This window comes from Drosophila ananassae, chromosome 3L (assembly GCF_017639315.1).
Source record: "Drosophila ananassae strain 14024-0371.13 chromosome 3L, ASM1763931v2, whole genome shotgun sequence".
Classification (NCBI taxonomy): domain Eukaryota; kingdom Metazoa; phylum Arthropoda; class Insecta; order Diptera; family Drosophilidae; genus Drosophila; species Drosophila ananassae.
The window spans coordinates 8,352,477-8,369,134 of record NC_057929.1 but is presented as its reverse complement, the minus strand read 5'-3'; the positions used below and the strand labels follow the sequence as shown (position 1 = coordinate 8,369,134).

Genomic DNA, 16,658 nt, shown 5'->3' with positions numbered 1-16,658 from the left:
CTTTTTAGTTTTTTTGCTGATCTTTTACGTTATTCTTGAGCATGCTTTTTTTGATTTACGGTCTTGGCCGCTCATTAATTATGTAAGTTGAACGAAATTTCCCCTCGAAACGAAATCGATTGCATTTGGCGCGAAAACAGAGGCAGACTGCGAAAAACGGGAACAACAACAACAACAACAACAGAGGCAACAGCAATAAACACAGATAACAATAATAGTTTATATTTAAATTTAAAAAGCAACAACAGCCACCGCTAGCATCGTTTAATTTGTTTACGCGGCTCGAGTTCGTTGTTATTCGTGTCTATGAGGCCAATCTAATTTATGCTTTTCTGCCTTGTTGTTGTTGTTTCAGTTTTCAGTTTTTTAGTTTGTTCGAGAGTGTGTGTATGCTTTCGGATTGAGTTTTGTTTTTTTCTCTTTGCCAGTAGCTTTTGCCCGGCACACTGAACAAGAAATTTCTGTAGTAATTTTCCATGCAATAACAATGATTTTCGCTTTTTTTTCAGTCATTTTTTTTTACTTTTTTTTTAAATTTTATTTTTGGCTGTGTACACAGAGCGCTATCACTGCATTCGTCCGAACGATATTTTAAACAAAAATGTGCGAAATTTACCAGAAGCAAACCCAAAATAAGTGTTAAAAATAAAACAACTAAAAACCGAAAAACAAAATAAAAACGGTTATCCGATTTTTCGGATATTGCCGATTTGCCGCGATCTTCGTCTATATAAGGTGGGGGCGGGGGAGGTATCGGTGGCTGTTATCGTGTGCGTGCGATGCAGACGCCCCAATCGCTCTGCGCGTTGACTAGCGGAACAACCGTACGCGACCAGCGATAAACTTTGATTGAAACAACGGCCAAGCAGAAAACCAAAATCTGCCCCAACAACAGCTGACGACGGCGGCAGAGCAGCCGAGCCGATTGGGGAGCCGATGTGGGGAGCTGAGCAGAGAAACCGACCGAGAAACCGAACAGCACCCGACGCACCAATACAATTGCAGTAAGCTCATTACGGGAGAGAGTGAGGGAGCTCGAGAGTGGGTGGAGAGCGGGAAGCAGAGCAGCAACAGGCCAGCAGTTACATGGGTGGGTCGGGTGGTTGGTGGGGCTGTGGGGGGGGTCAATAGGCTCATGAGAAACACTCTGACAATTTATTGCTGCGTTGTAGCTGTTGCTCAGGGTTACACTACGCTTGCTATACCCTACTCTATAGGGGTTATAAGAGAAAGAGCAGGAGCTAATTAAGCACAAGTTTATTTTCCTGAAAATATATTATATTCAGATTCCTTATCACTTTTTAAACCTTATTGAAGAAACTTTACCTCATTTCCGTACCTTATGTAAATTTTACTTATCCAAAGTAGCCCATAAGTAGGCAATGCATTTTGCAAAAACATTCAAAGAAGAAAACTTAGTTCGAAAACAATTTTTTTAATTTCAAAAAATTTATACAGCTCCCCTGTAGTGACTTTGTCCTCTCTCATAGCCCCAATCGAAATGTACAGTTGTTTTTCTGTCTCCAGCGTCTCTTCTTTTCAGACTTTTTTTATTCAACATATGTATGTGAAGAGCACATGTAAGAAAGCAACAACAACAGCATTAAGAGCAGCAATAATAGGCGACAGAATCAACATGAGCACGGCAACAAATGCAACAATAACAACGGGCCACTATCGCATTGACAACGAAGCGACAACAACGACGCTTCATATGATTGAACTCTTAAATGGCTGAGGCCTATAAAAACTGGGTGTGCATGTGTGTAGAAAATGTGGCTTTGTGTTGGTGTGTTTGTGGACGCGAGAGTAAATGCAAATGTGTGCCGCTCAATTATCAACGTTTTTGTTTGGCCACTCCACCCCGCCCACCCGCTCTTTGCCTTGTCTTGTTTCTTTGAGGCGCTAGAGCCCAGCGAAGAGTCAACAATTGGCGAACTCTTAAAGCACTACGGAAACACCGAACGTGATGTTGAGGTTCAAAATTTTATATGATATTTTTTAAATTCTATCTCACAAACCGTTTATTAACAGTATTTGTATGCCCCTTGTGGCACGCTAAGGAATATGAACAGAAATTTGTTTTAAAACATATCACTCATACGCACTGTTGTCATAAATTGAATTATGTGTGGAATAATAATAATCCTTCCTGAAACAAATTATTTTTTTAAATTTATATTTTTAAAAACTTGTAATCTATTTTATTAAAAAAGTATAAACTTTTTTTAAAGACATCTCTATAAGAATAAAGTAAAAACCCCACCCACAGTTCAGCTTTAAGCAAAGCTCCATTGCAGCTAAACAAACAGAAAAGATGCTATAGAGCCCGGGCTTTGTAGACTCTACTGATACATTTTCCGGCTCTCGGTTCGAGCTTACCGCCACACCCACGCCACTCCAACCCCTTGGCTCACGACCCATTGCAATAAGTGCCGGCGATAAATAAAGTGCCCGTCCCCATTTTCATAGTTAAATCGTGAGACAATAAAATGCAAAAGGCTCTGAATACTGAATACGATGGGAAATTAATAATAATAAGCGAGTGCAAAGTTCTGTTTCAAACTATTATAGGCCGAATGCCGGAGATTTGCATTAAAGTGAAGCAGAAAAAAAAAAAATAGGCTCTTATCAGTAATGGGAGCAACAGCAGCAACGAGTCTGATAACAATGCTGATACTGAACACACACACACACAAAGTACATACCACGATGTACCTACCGGTGTTCGTATGTACGCCAGTAGATTATTATTATTATTGATTAATAAACAATTTTCTCACACACAAACACCAGAAATGGCTAGAGGCTGCGAGAGTGTGCGGTGGCAGGCCAATCAAATGCCAGAGGGTGTGCGTGTGTGTTGGTTGTGGCGGCGAAAGACGCGGCGACCGATAAGGAATGACCGATTTAGTTCTATAGTTCATATAGCGATAGCCAACATCACACTCGATTGACCCATAAAGTATAGACGACAAACATGAGAGGCATATGTTTTACTAAGAATCGCATTTATAATTAGTTTTTAAATTAAATAAGAGTTGAAATAGGCTTTGAATATAGATCGAAAACAATTCAATCAACAATTCGCTAGATCTCTTAAAATATTTATGATTTAAACACATTATAGCCTTTATTGTAACAAAGTTCAATAAAATCTTTAATATTTACACAGGCTTGTTATTGCTTTCAGAGCCTTTGCATGTAAAATAAAACGTTTCTCTCATAAATACATGTTATTAAATAAAAATTCATCGAGTTTCGCAATTAAGAGAAGGATTTTCCGACAGTCACTCTTTGGTATAAAAATTATTTGGAATATTTTTTGAAGCAGACATCGAAAAACTCGATTGAAAACTATACACATGCAGCATAAAGGATTTTTTCGAGTTGCAATTGGACGGGCGGGAGGCACAGCATTGCTAACCCGCGGGCAACATGGCTGTAAATGGTATTGTTTTTTATTTTGTTCTGTGGGGGTGATCGGTGGCATTTCAGACTTTCACCTTGGATGCACAGGTAAATGGAGATAGGACTCAACCTTTTGGCGGACATTTCACAGTGAAATGGACTGTGGAATTAATGTTTCAGGACAAAAAATTGGCGAAAATCAGAGAATCAGGGCCGGGCCGGGTATTCCTGTTTCACATCCGTACGTTGGCATTTAATTGCCCCGCAAACCGTTGCGAACAACTACGTTACGAGGTGGATACGGAAGGATGTAAATGGGCCGGCACAGTGGGTGTTTAATTTTGGCTTGTGGACCATCAGTTGTAACCCGATAGACGGACAGTGTTCGCATGCATGAGCACACCCACGACCCTTTTAACTGGCTTGTGTTACACAGTTTGCCTTAAGCAAATACCTCTCAGCGATGCGTTAACCGCCAGAGCCACCAATCCCCCCCACTTAACTCTGGTTGACCCGCCCACCAATGTCCGCCCACACATTATCCACTCCATACACCACGCGTACGCATCGTTGACGGCAGCACCGGGCTTTAATCTGCCTCGCAAATTGGCCATGAGCTGATTGGTTTTTACCTGTTGCGAGTATCCACCCCACTCACCCCATGTGGCCTTCGCAAAGGAACCCATTCAATATAACTCCTGAACTCTGGATTTGAATGCATTGCAACTACATATTAAGAGCATGTTATGTTTAAATTCACCCTTAGGTAATGTAATTCAACATTGACATGAGTAGAGCAACAAAAACAACCATAAACATGTATTTTTAATGAGCTATTTAAAAACAAATTTGATTTATTTTCCTGCAAGGGTTATTATAAGGGGTTTGTTTTAAATGGACATAAGTTTTGTCAAAATAAATACAATTAAAACTATAAAATATAAAATATATATAGAAATTTAATTACAGAATGCATAGCTTTAATACATATAACTTATATGATATAAGTTTTACTTTACTAACAACCATTTATTTTTATAATTTTCTAAACCGGAAATAGTGGCTCCAAAGCAACCGTTACTTAAGCTAATTTTTGAACTTTAAATTTAATCGATATTTTTAGAGATGACACTTTCCCCCAAGTTTTGAACACCTTGGCCAAAACAGCTGTTTGCCTCTTCCTCTTCCACTTACCGTGAAATTTTGTGCTAATTTTGTTTAATTTTCGCCGGTTATCACATAAATGGCACCCCCAAGGGCCACCAGTCACCGTCCGGCGGTGCGGCGACGAAAATCCGTCACTTTTTTCCAGTCTCTGCTGGACAAATATCTAAACATAAGGTTCTTCAAGTACCTGTTACTGGAACCGGCCGCTGTGCCCTTAGTTGGCATTTTTATTTTGCTGGCCGAGTCTGTTATCAACCTGATAGTTATCCGGCATGTTCCTTACACAGAAATCGACTGGGTGGCCTATATGCAGGAGTGTGAGGGCTTCCTGAACGGCACCACCAACTACGCCTTGCTCCGAGGTGAGTTTCGTGGACCATATTTCGAGTTTATTTTTAGACCCCAGCAGGTGACCCATTTTTGGCGCCCTGATCCTTCATCTTTTAATATATGTATTAAGTTTACATCATATATTTACTGGAATCTCGGGAAAAAGATCTCATTTTACAATTGAAAACTAAAAGCTTTAGTTCTCTTAAATTTTTCAAAATATTTTTGTCTTTTAAAAACGTTTTTGGAAAATCTTGTTAGCTGATCTTGAAAGAGCTCAAAACTTTTACCAATAACACATACTTCTTCGATTTTATTTAAATTATAAACCAGTTTCTCAAACATTTTTGAAAAAATTATAAAATGTATATTATCAGCAGCCAAATTTTCAAAAGAATAAGATTCTGTTTCCACTTCATGAAATTTGATTTCGAAAGATGTAGGTTTTTGAAATAAACTTTCCGTTTTCTTGCCTCGACGGTCAATTTGGTTTATTCATCTTTGAGTTTCAAATCGTTTGGAATATTCACAAAATATGGTATGCGCTACTCCCTCGTATTTCGCCCGGAACTTAGATTAAGCCTGAGCAACAATAACGTGCGGTAACTTAGATACTAAAAAACACAATCGGCCTCCAAGTTGGGCTCTACCAACAAAACATGGATCAGTTGAACATCGATTTGAGTTTGTTTAGGAAGCCTCCACTGTCGCCTTGTCCGGATCCGGATTCGCTGACGTCTTCTTTCGCTTTGACCTTCTCTTGATCTGGCTGTTGGCTTTTGTCTTCTGTTTGTTTTCCACCTTCGGCTCTGGTGCCTGCTCCACCTGCTGCTCCGGCTCCAGCTGCCTCACTCGCTCCTGCGCTGCAACGAAATTTTTTGGGGGGGGACAGAGAACAGAAAGTCCATCATTTAATTTGGATCGCACATAAAACGCACGCTTATATTTTTTTTAAAACTACGAATTCAAGCTCCAAGGTGGACACATTCAGAGATTGCATTGGTAGATTGGATTTTTATTTACGTTGCTTTCTTACTGCCATCTGTGCGCCGTGCAATCCCATGAATCTGTCCGGGCGTATCCTCCTCCAGCTCTGCGTACGCCTCCATCAGGGCCTTTCGCTCCTTGTCCAGTTTCCGGCTGTCCGGCACCGTGATCTTGATGTGCACATAGTGATCCCCATGACCGTGCGCGTTCACTCGCTTCAGGCCCTTGCCGCGCAGCATAATCTTGTGATGCGACGAGGTGCCCGGATCCACATTGATCCACTGATCCTCATAGACTCCCTGCACCCGAACAGTTCCGCCCAGAACGGCCTGGGCCAACGAAATAGCCACATCTGTGTGTACGTCGGCGCCATCCCGCCGGAAGTAGTCGCTCTTCTCCACTCGGAAGGTGACGAAAAGCTCCTTGCTGCCCACTTGCATTCGCACCGTTTGACCATTTTCGATGCCGGCCGGCACCGGTACCGTAACCTTCCGGCGCTGAACCGTCCGGCCCTTTCCCTCGCACTCGCTGCACGGATACTTGATGTGCTGGCGGGTGCCTTGGCAGTAGCGGCAGGTGGATCGCATGACAAAGGGTCCGGTGGAAACGGTTTCGAACCCAGTGCCGTTGCAGTACTGACAACGACCTGGCTTGGTGCCGGGCTCACACTTCGAGCCGGCGCACTTGGGACACTGATCCACAACATTAACGTTCACATCCTTGTTGACGCCGCGTGCTGCCTGGGCGAAGCTCAGATCCATCACCATCTCCTGGGCCTGCCCGAAGCCAAACTTCGAGTCGGCAAAGTCGTCAAAGCTGTTGGTGCGAAAGTTCCCCTCGCCGAAGATCTTGCGGAAGAGCTCCTCGGGATCGATGCTCGATCGGAACTGCCAGCTTTGTGAGAAACCGTCCGGCCCGCCACCGGGGAATCCGCCACCAGGGAATCCGCCGCCCTGCCGACCCATGTTTTCCGCCGTCTGGCCATAGGTGTCGTACTCACGGCGCTTCTGATCATCGCTCAGGACCTCGTAGGCCTCAGATACCTCCTGGAATTTGCGACCAGCGTCCGGATCATCTTTGTTGGTATCCGGATGGTACTTCTTGGCCAGTTGGTAATACGCCTTCTTGATGTCCTTGCCGTTGGCGTTTTTTGGCACGCCCAGCGTCTGGTAGTAGTCCTTGGCCAGCAGGCTACGGGTGGTGTGGAAATTGCGGGTGGTGGTGGGTCGTAGGGCTCCGGGGTTGCCGGGAGTACTCCTCCAGCTCTGATAGGTTAAGCAGGCGGAGGCTGAGGAGCAGGCGGTGGCCACCAGTGTCGAGCGCAGGTAGTTGGCTTGGCAGCGTCGCAGCGCCGGCAGTTGCCGAAATACGAACAAATTTTTACACGAAATCATTTTTCCACAAAATTCTCAGTTTTTCAGTCAACATGCCGTAACACATGTTGTTCAACAGTGTTGGAAAACAGAGTAAACGATACATTTTTTTTCGAGAAATTACGTCAGTGGCTTTACCCACACTGGGGGTAGTTAGAAATTGTTGATGTAACGGAATTTTTTATTCAAAATTCAATTCAAAAGAAAAGATAATTTAATTAATAAAACTACTGGGAGGTTTCGGTCTACATTAAGTTTATTACTTTTATTTTTCATTTTTTATAAACATATCAAAAATCGTAAAAGGAAAAGCAGTTTTCCAGGAATCTATTAACCCAAATAAAATAAGCTTTTAACAAACTTTAAAAATAATAATCTCATATTTAAATGAATTCTCTTTCCTCAGGCGACACTGGTCCTCTGGTCTACCCGGCCGCCTTCGTATACATCTACTCTGCTCTCTACTTCGTGACCTCCCAAGGAGCTAATGTTCGACTAGCCCAGTACATCTTCGCCGGGATCTACCTTCTTCAGCTGGCCTTGGTGCTGCGACTTTATGCCAAGAGCAGGAAGGTGCCGCCCTACGTGCTGGTGCTCAGTGCCTTCACCTCCTACCGCATCCACTCCATCTATGTCCTGCGGCTGTTCAACGACCCAGTGGCTGTGCTGTTGCTCTACGCCTCACTCAATCTCTTCCTGGATCGGCGATGGTCCCTCGGCAGCGCCTTCTTCAGCCTGGCAGTCGGCGTGAAGATGAATATCCTGCTCTACGCGCCGGCTTTATTCCTCTTCTATTTGGCCAACCTGGGAGTGGTAAAAACCTTTGTCCAACTGCTCATCTGTGGAGTGATTCAAGTGCTGCTAGGGGCTCCTTTCCTGCTCACCCATCCGGTGGAATATCTCCGGGGAAGCTTCGATTTGGGACGAATCTTCGAACACAAGTGGACCGTCAACTATAGGTTCCTAACGAGGGAGTTCTTCGAGAACAGGTCCTTCCACTTGTCGCTGTTGGGATTGCATCTACTGCTACTGCTGGTGTTCGCCAAGCCCACCTGGACGTTCTTCCAAAGCTATGTGCGCCTGCGACGCGTAGAGGACCAGCTGCAGCCTCAAATCGCCCAAAAGAACCGCGAGGTCAAGACGCAGAAGAAGGGCAAGAAGGTGGAGAAGGAACCGGAGCAGGAGAAGTTCAGCAACGAGCAAAAATCCTTTCTGAAAGCCTTCGAAAAGAGTCTGCAGAAAGCTGCTGGATCAAAGGCAACACCTACTCCTCCAAATCGATCCGAACCGGAACGTTATGGCATCCATTTCGATCGCTGTACCCAGCTGGCTCTCCTCCCATTCTTCCTCAGCAATCTGGTGGGCGTAGCCTGTGCCCGATCTCTGCACTACCAGTTCTACGTGTGGTACTTCCACTCGCTGCCTTATCTGGCCTGGTCCACGCCCTACTCCCTGGGCGTGAAGTGCCTCATCCTGGGCCTCATTGAGTACTGTTGGAACACCTATCCCAGTACATACTTTTCCAGTGGGGCACTGCACTTCTCCCACCTGCTGTTGCTCGGAGGTGTGGCCAAGCAACTCTTCCAAACGATGCGACTGAATAATGCAGTGAAAAAGGAGCAACAGAAGAAGGTTCAGTAGAAGGACCAACCAAGTGCCACTTGAGAATATTTTGAATATGCCAAAAACAAAAAAAAAAAAAAAAAAAATAAAATAAAAAATAAAGTTTCTTAAACTGACCTATAAAAGAGTTATGTTTTAAAATAAGTATTGGGTTTAAATTTTAAACAAAAAACTATTGAAAATTTATTCTTTTTGTTTGGATACATTAGTCTTGGTTTTGTATGAGCTTTGTACAAATGGACCCTGGAGCTGGTTACCAACTCCCTCCACAGAATATGCGACCTACGATCTACATAAAATAACTTAAACAATGTCCGGTTAAAACTACAAGTGCAATATTGGTGTCGGAAAACAGAGTCCCATTGAATTGAAACGAAAAAGGGGCTCGGCATCCCGTGTCAATCGCTGCCCACCGTGGTCGTTGTGGGTGTGTGTAGGCTGTGGGGCGTGGCCACCGGAGCTGTTGCATCCGGAAGGTTTGGCGACGACGGACCTGCTTCCGTCCTTTGTGTACTGTCCTCGGCTGGCACGCTACTACTTCTTTGAATACTGAAGAATCGCAAGAGTGTCGTCTCGCTGTTTCTCCGACTGGATGTGGGAGTCCTAGGCTGGGTGTGGGAATGGGTGGAGCTGCTGACGGGAGTTCCTCCGCTACCGTCCGTGTGGGATATGCGGCGGCGGGGAGTGGCCTGGAGGCGGGGACTGCACTCGGATTGCCGGAGACTCTGGAGACGGGGAGAGGCCAGGACATCGGCCTGCTGCTCCTCGTTGATCTTATCGCTGAGCGTCACATGGGCCCGGCCGTTCATCAACTTCTGCTTCCGAATGTTCGTCAGCCAGTCCACCTTCTCCTTGGCCTTCCGCTTCGGAGACATGATACCCAAATGTGGGGCTTCGCCGTCCAGCACGTAATTGGGAAGGTTAGAGGTGGGTGAGAAGATGGCGGCGGAAAGAGGCGCTGGACTGGCAGAAACTTCTGTAGCAGCAGCTGCTACTGCTGCTGCCGCCGCTGCTGCAGCTGACGTTGTGGGCGGGGAGGTGTACATGTGGTTCACATTTTCACTTAAAGGCGAGTGATTCGGCGTATTCAGGAGCTTGGGCAGTGGCGAGACATCTTCCGCTGCTGCGTTCTCTTTCTGCAACTTACTGGGAGAGGCCTCCTCCTCGTTTATGGCTTGCAGTTGAATGTGTCGGCAGGTGCTCTCCTGGGTAGAAGGCCCGAAAAGTCTCCTTCCACGCGACTCCAGAGGCTTTGCTCGCTTTTGCGGCTGGTCCGTGGCATCAGCTTCGCCTCCTGCAACTCCCAACATGTCCAGAAACGATCTCTTCGTGGGTATTTTCTCAACGGAGCCTGGAGTGCGCTCGTTCTGATCCATTAGACGCTTTAGTGACCGCGGAGTGGATTCCAGATCACGAAGATTGTACTTATGATTACCACTGGATGGAGCAGTTGCCTTTTTACCGAATTCCCTGACATAGGAGGCAGTTCCGCGGTACTTTTCCGCCCGCTCCGACTCACTGAGCCCGTCCAAGTCCGGCCCGATTCGCCAAATCTTATGCCGGGCATCGTCACTGCAGGTGACAATGGGGCAGTCGTGACTGGAGCCCCAGGCCACACATGTTACCTCCACAGTGTGCCCGGCCAGAGCCACCAGCGGCTCCTCGGCATGGTCCAGATTCCATATATATGCCCGCTCATCGCTGCTTCCGCTAAGCAAGTACTTTCCGTCCGGACTCAAGCAAGATTTTATGTAGAACGTCGAGTTGAGCAGTCCCTTATAGCACGCCAGGGGTCGGGGCGAGTACGATGCCAAATTGTAGCAGTAGATGGTGTTGTCCATGCAGTTGGCATACAGTCGGGTGCTCGCCGCATCCACAATCAGATTGGTGAATCCCCGGAAGGTGGATTGTCCCGCGTAGGGCAACTTGTGGCGTGGCAGCGGTTCCTTTTTGTAAGCGGAATAGTTTCTACGTAGATCCCACACCTTGATCACTCCGTCGCCGGCGCCACAAGAGATCAGAGTGTCGTTATCCTGGAAGGCCAATCCAGTGATGCTGCTAGACGTGGTTCCCGATGCCATTTTGGGCGTTCGGGTGCGCTGCTTCCGCTGAGAAACGGGAGTGCCGGGTCCCCCAGTGTGACCACTGTAGATGCAGTTGTCCACGCGCGAGGTGAGATCCACATTGAGGTTGGCTCTGATGTCCCAGATGAGTATTGCGCCATCGCGTCCTCCAGTGGCGAAAACGGCGGGATCTGTGCGCTTGAAAGCAGCAGACTTTACAGATCGCGTATGACCTACATAGGAGTTGAGGCCACGAATCCCAGATCCGGACACCTCCCACAGCCTGGCTGTGTGGTCTCCCGATGCGGAAACGAATCGCATCTGGCCAGGAGCCCATTCCAGATCGAAAACAGCATTGAAGTGGCACTGTGGACCAGCCAGAGACTGCTCCTCCGGTTCGTGATTCCGCTTGGTGGTGTCCTGCAGTGTAATCTTGCCATCCTCGTTGGCTATAGCCAGAATGTGGCGGTATCGATCACAGTTGGCAAACTTGGCGGAGAAGATCGGGGGCTCTGGGTTGAAATCCGGGCAATAGCTGGCCGGAGCAATACCTCGCCAGCTGTCCTCCTTGGCCACGGATAGACGCCGCAGGGCAAAGTCGTAAGTATGTTCATTTCCTAAAAGAAACCAATGAAAAAGTGGATTTAGTGGTGGTGTAATTAATGCCGTGTCTTCGTCATAGTTTTCCCCCCACAGAGTTTTGCTAAATCAGCAATTTCTCAGGGAGTAAACAATGGGGCTTCTGCCCAACAAATGTAGATCCTCTGATATGGATGGTATGCTTATTCAAAGGACAGACTGTTGCCACTCAAACCACTTTGAACCCTTTCAATTCTTTGGATTTCGTGGCCAGGAAATTCGAGCGCCAAAAGTGGAAATCTCCCGCCAACTGAAAAACTCACCGAAACCATGCTCCCGGGCGCGCAGCTTTGTATATATGTTCATCTTCCTGCCGGCTCGGCGTCTGCGTCTTAACAACTAAGTTTTAACTTGTAATTCTTGCTATTTCCTTTGAAATAAAACAAACCGAAGAAGCATCGAAAAAATTTTAACGACGCAGCTGGACCTTTGGATAGTGTGACCGAATTTGGATAAATGAGGAAAACCAAAAGGCGGGCATATGCGATCTAAGAAGTTGTAACCGCCAAAAATACCGTTAATATTATTTAAATGATTTCTTTTTAAAAAATTATAGATCAAGATATATTAAGGAATGTTTTAAATTAGTAGCTAATAAAGTTTACAGAAAAACGAAGAATTTATTGAACAAACAGAAGTCCGAAAATGTAGTTGAAGTGTAGACAGTTGCTCAGACTTCCGGTTAAAATGAGGAATTCGTAATTTTTTAATACAGTTTTTAAATTTATCCCAGTTTTGAATATATTCCAGTTTTTGAAAATATCAAGTTCTTTTCCTCGAGTAAACATTTTTCTAGTCTTCAGGGTATGGTCACACTTGACTCGTATTTTGTTTTTTGTTGCTGTTCCGCTGACTTGTTTTCTGTTTAATCGCAGTTGCGCATATTTTCCGCATATTTTCCGTCATTAAAAACGTTATTAAATGCTGCTGCCCCCTTTTATTTGCTTGTGCTAGGAGCTTGGAGCCTTTGGATTCAATTGGATAGACATACACACATATACAGACAGGAAGGAGCATCGGATTCAAGGATAATTGTCAAGGACTGCAGCAACAAAAACACAGGTGAGCGGGACAGAGCGCCAAAGTTTGGATAATATTTTCCATTGGTTGGGGGTGTGTGTGCCTGTTGCAATCAATAACACCCAGAAGGTAAAGAAACCCCCCCAGGGAAAACAACAATAATAGCTAACACGCAAATGCAGGAGGAATACCAGAACACCATAAAAGGGGGAGAGAGGTGACGAAAAGTGGCACAATAGAGTTTCTTGGCTGTGGACCGAACTGAAGTACACTAGTGTTTTGGTTGTAGAGAACTTCCGCATTCCCCTGTTGTCCTTGGGGGTCGACTTGCCACCCAGGGGTGTGGGATTGGGACTAGGCCTCCTTTCGGACAGTATTATTGCACTTTGCGTGACCTTAACCATTTGGTAATGTCCGTGTCATGGCACGGTTACAGGTTATCTAACTGGAACTGTATACAACGTCTAGAATTCACTTAGTTAAATTAGAAGCCAGGGCTGCCTACCTTAGTCTATTCTTCGGGCTAAGCAGGGGGTCATTATATGTGTATCCACACTCTTGAACTCTGTTGACCTGGGATTTGGCTCCGTTGGGCGCGCTAGCCCTGGTCTAGACTCCTTGTTTGGACAGTTGGAACGGCTGCCGCATGCCGCAGTTCCATTTATGGCACCAACACGTACGACACGCGCCTCGTAGCCGTTAGAACCCGGCCTTATGTGCGGACATAGAAGCATCCCAAAAGGGGCTGGGGAGTGACAGTTGTTCATCTATTATTAATAACCGGGAGCTTTAATGAATCAAAGAAAACAGTTGTTGAGGTTCTAGAGGCAGGAATTGAGTAAAAGTGAAAGAAATTTCAACCAGAAGATTGGGAAAATAATAAAAGGTATGAATTATGAAGAATTATGAAGCCACAAAACCACACTAATCACAAACAAATCTGAGTTGTAACTAAAGTATGTATTACAAATATAAACAAGGTTTTATATTTCAACTAGCAATAGTAGGGACTCCACCTAAGGAATTTAAAACAATGGTATTGTTTAAAACACTCCCATTGCGACACAAAGAACCAAAGCACCTTCTTTATCTTGAGATAGAGCCCGATGAACTAATCTTCAATGTTTTTATATCTGCCATTTCTTATCAATGCCTGCCCCCGCCGGATCGGTGTAATATATGTGTATGATATAAAGCAAACATGTCGGTGGCCGGGCTTCGGCAGTGTCTGTTGCTCTGGAGCGTTGACTATTGGAACCTGGAAGGTAAAGGCGTATTAAGTGCCCGGATCTGCATTGCTTTTCAGTTGTCAGTTGTGTTCAGCATTCAGTTTTCTTTGGTTGTTCAGTTGTTTTTTTGTCGTTTTGTTGCGGTGGCTGCTCAAGTGGCCCACCACCACAACGCATTCAATTCGCTCTTCAATGAATATTCAACGATAATAAAAGTAATAACAATATCTGTAATCCCTCCCCCATCCGCTTTAGTCATGGCGGACAATGTGTTCAAGTCGCACGATATCGGGCTGCGAGCTCAGAAGAAAATCCTCTCACGCATGGCGACGAAAAACATCGCCAAGACCTTTATCGATGGAACGACAGCCTCGCTGCTGGACAACCTCTACCGGCTATGCAAGATGCACACGGGAAACAAGACCAAGGCGGAGAAGCTGATCAAGAACATCATCAAAATAGTCATCAAGATTGGAGTGCTCCATCGAAACAATCAGTTCAGCGAGGAGGAACTCCAAAAGGCGGAGAACTTCAAGAGAAAGTTTCAGGTAAGCTTTAAGATTCATTAATCATGGACAATTTTGTTAATAAGTTTATCTTTCTCTTCTTCAAGAACACCCAACTCTCCATCATATCATTCTACGAAGTGGACTTCACCTTTGACCTGGCGTACCTGCAAAAATCCATAGCCGAGTCGCATGTGGCGCTCAAGTCCATTGTGCAGCCGCATCTCACCGAGAAATCGCTGGGCCGCATCGATGAGGTGTTCGATTTCTTTGGTGAGGCGGCCCTGTTGGAAACCGCTTTCAGATCCGATTCCCCCTATCGCGAGGTGATGGGAAAAATCGTGGCCGACATTAACTCCGCCATGGAAACGGGCGACATCTGAGCTCAGGGCAGGGCAGGACAGGGCAGGGGCAGAGCTGTCGTTGCGTGCTATGAAAGAAAGGCTATCTATTGAAACCAAAAAAGAAAAGCAAACAGCTGCTAGTGGCGAATGGAGAGCGCTTGCTTAACTAAGCTCACCCACCAACAGCAACACCAAAATACAAAATCTAGATATAGAACAGCAAAGGCAGTGGGGGGAACAGAACAGAAAGGCGATAGAAAGAACAGAAAGTAACTAAAAAAGGCATATGTTTAATGAAGAGTTAAATTTAGTTTAAATAGTGATATCATTGACAACAATATCAAAAGTGTAAAGACGTCCGTATTGATTATTTTGATGACAACGTTAACATTTGTGTACTCAAGATCTACTCTATCTACTGTAATGTTTAATATTTAGGAAAACCAAATGCATTTCGCCAAAGGAATTCAATCCAAATCCGAACGGAAACTGTAAACTCAAGCAAAATGCTTTTAAATGGTGTGTAAGTCGTTGATCGTCTAGTACGTGTATGCCTGTAACTTTATGTGTGTGTCAGTCCAGTCTAGGTGTTAATTGGAAAATACTTCTGCACAAAAAGCAATTATTCGTGGTCTACTTTTTGATACTCTAAGACTCGCTCTACTTGTATTTGTATTGTAATTGTATATCACCTCACCCCAACACGCATCCCCCAATCGGACACCCCCAAAGTACTTAATTAATCGCTACTGATTAGCATCACAACTTAAATGCGTTAGTATGTGCTAATATTGTTATGCTAAGTCGTCGTCGAGAACCCGTTTTAATCGTGTCTATTCCTTTTTTTGTCCGATGGAGACAATTTGTATTTCTCTTTGTATTCCATGCCCCCCAGGGGTCACTAACCCTAAGCATTATTTATGATATTCCACTGCGACTCCCTAAATGATATTCCAAGTACCCGAAGATACATATCGAAACTACTAAGCAAAAAAGAACGAAACCGCAAATGGGGACAATAAGTTGTTTGGATTTTTGTACGACCTTTGGTTTGATATTCGAAGCGGAGACAGCACAATTTTAGTCCTTTAGATTTTAAATATTTATTTGTTTACCAACAAATCAATGTTGATTATAAAAATAAAACAATTACCAAAAAAACAACCGAGTTCTATCCTTAATCAGTAGTTCCCTTTCATTCTGCGCGCTTTTTGCTCAGAACTTCGTTGGCGGATTCTCCAGCCTCCAGTTGCTGCTGCCGGAAGAGTTCAATGAGCTTCTCGGTGGCGGTTTGCGGTATGTCTAGCGGCTTGGAGGACTCCTCGCTGGGATACTTCTGGTCCTGGGCCTCGGGAGATCGCAAAAGGAAGGGTGTCCAGGGACCCTGAATCGAGGGAACGTCCGTGTGCCACATTTTGCGCAGCCGAAGGGAGCTGGAGCTACCATTTTGGGTCTTTAGCAGATCGATCCACTTGGAGATCTCCTCCTGAGTGCTGTTCCTGCAGCTCAGCCACTCGCGGTCGCCATTTACTGAAATTATTTAGAGATTTTTAGAGATTTCTTGGGGGACTTCTACAGGGTCTACTTACGATATTCGCCCACCAAGACCGGCGTGCGGTGGCGTCTTGGTTTCACGTAGACCACTATCCCAGGATTCTCCTTAGCAAAGTCCAGCAAGTGGTTCTCAATGAAGTCGCTGTTTTATTTATAATGAATTGTTATTAACATATTAGTTTTTAAGGATGTTCCAACATACCGCATGCCTCTGCTGGAGCCGTTGTTCTTGCAGAATTTCAGAGTTATCCGCTGCAACTGGCAGACATAACGACCCAGGCCGTTCTGCAGGGGGGCTCGTGGGAATCCAGACTTCAAAAACAAGTGGCTGTTTGACATTTTATATTTGTTTTTTATTCAAATTTGCTGAGAAACAAATTTTAAAATATTCTCTAGCCCCAACACGACGTAA

General features: G+C 45.1%; 5 protein-coding genes across 10 annotated transcripts; 2 read left to right on the top strand and 3 right to left on the bottom strand.

Annotated features, from left to right (window-relative positions):
- The first annotated feature begins 4,560 nt into the window (after window positions 1-4,560).
- LOC6494688 (lethal(2)neighbour of tid protein 2) lies at window positions 4,561-9,007 on the top strand. Of its 2 annotated transcripts, none has more exons than XM_001959820.4 (2): window positions 4,561-4,940; window positions 7,675-9,007. In XM_001959820.4, exons 1-2 carry the CDS (start codon window positions 4,655-4,657, stop codon window positions 8,907-8,909), a joined length of 1,521 nt encoding a protein of 506 aa, XP_001959856.1. In that variant the 5' UTR covers window positions 4,561-4,654; the 3' UTR covers window positions 8,910-9,007. The 2 variants fall into 2 exon arrangements, with proteins under 2 accessions (XP_001959856.1, XP_014762914.1); XM_014907428.3 differs by lacking the exon at window positions 4,561-4,940 and adding an exon at window positions 7,306-7,361.
- Window positions 5,349-7,376, bottom strand: LOC6495920 (protein tumorous imaginal discs, mitochondrial). 4 transcript variants are annotated; one of them, XM_014908049.3, is made up of 2 exons: window positions 5,932-7,376; window positions 5,349-5,766 (listed from the first exon to the last, which is right to left on the bottom strand). In XM_014908049.3, the coding sequence occupies exons 1-2, from the start codon at window positions 7,287-7,289 to the stop codon at window positions 5,757-5,759; spliced, it is 1,368 nt and encodes a 455-aa protein (XP_014763535.1). In that variant the 5' UTR covers window positions 7,290-7,376; the 3' UTR covers window positions 5,349-5,756. The 4 variants fall into 4 exon arrangements, with proteins under 4 accessions (XP_014763535.1, XP_014763536.1, XP_001959857.1 ...); XM_014908050.3 differs by having other exon boundaries at window positions 5,349-5,771; window positions 5,932-7,375; XM_001959821.4 differs by having other exon boundaries at window positions 5,349-5,771; window positions 5,945-7,375.
- A 36-nt stretch (window positions 9,008-9,043) lies between the features above and the next one.
- On the bottom strand, window positions 9,044-12,073 carry LOC6495919 (protein lethal(2)denticleless). Its single transcript, XM_001959819.4, has 2 exons — window positions 11,857-12,073; window positions 9,044-11,571 (listed from the first exon to the last, which is right to left on the bottom strand). The coding sequence occupies exons 1-2, from the start codon at window positions 11,897-11,899 to the stop codon at window positions 9,290-9,292; spliced, it is 2,325 nt and encodes a 774-aa protein (XP_001959855.1). The 5' UTR covers window positions 11,900-12,073; the 3' UTR covers window positions 9,044-9,289.
- A 37-nt stretch (window positions 12,074-12,110) lies between these two features.
- LOC6494689 (tumor necrosis factor alpha-induced protein 8-like protein) lies at window positions 12,111-15,356 on the top strand. 2 transcript variants are annotated; one of them, XM_001959818.4, is made up of 4 exons: window positions 12,111-12,655; window positions 13,810-13,878; window positions 14,098-14,390; window positions 14,456-15,356. In XM_001959818.4, exons 2-4 carry the CDS (start codon window positions 13,815-13,817, stop codon window positions 14,729-14,731), a joined length of 633 nt encoding a protein of 210 aa, XP_001959854.1. In that variant the 5' UTR covers window positions 12,111-12,655; window positions 13,810-13,814; the 3' UTR covers window positions 14,732-15,356. The 2 variants fall into 2 exon arrangements, with proteins under 2 accessions (XP_001959854.1, XP_014762915.1); XM_014907429.3 differs by lacking the exon at window positions 13,810-13,878 and having other exon boundaries at window positions 12,465-12,655.
- Window positions 15,357-15,774: 418 nt separating this feature from the next.
- LOC6495918 (39S ribosomal protein L43, mitochondrial) lies at window positions 15,775-16,630 on the bottom strand. The gene is made up of 3 exons (XM_001959817.4): window positions 16,449-16,630; window positions 16,282-16,388; window positions 15,775-16,222 (listed from the first exon to the last, which is right to left on the bottom strand). The coding sequence occupies exons 1-3, from the start codon at window positions 16,583-16,585 to the stop codon at window positions 15,888-15,890; spliced, it is 579 nt and encodes a 192-aa protein (XP_001959853.1). The 5' UTR covers window positions 16,586-16,630; the 3' UTR covers window positions 15,775-15,887.
- Between the last annotated feature and the right edge of the window lie 28 nt (window positions 16,631-16,658).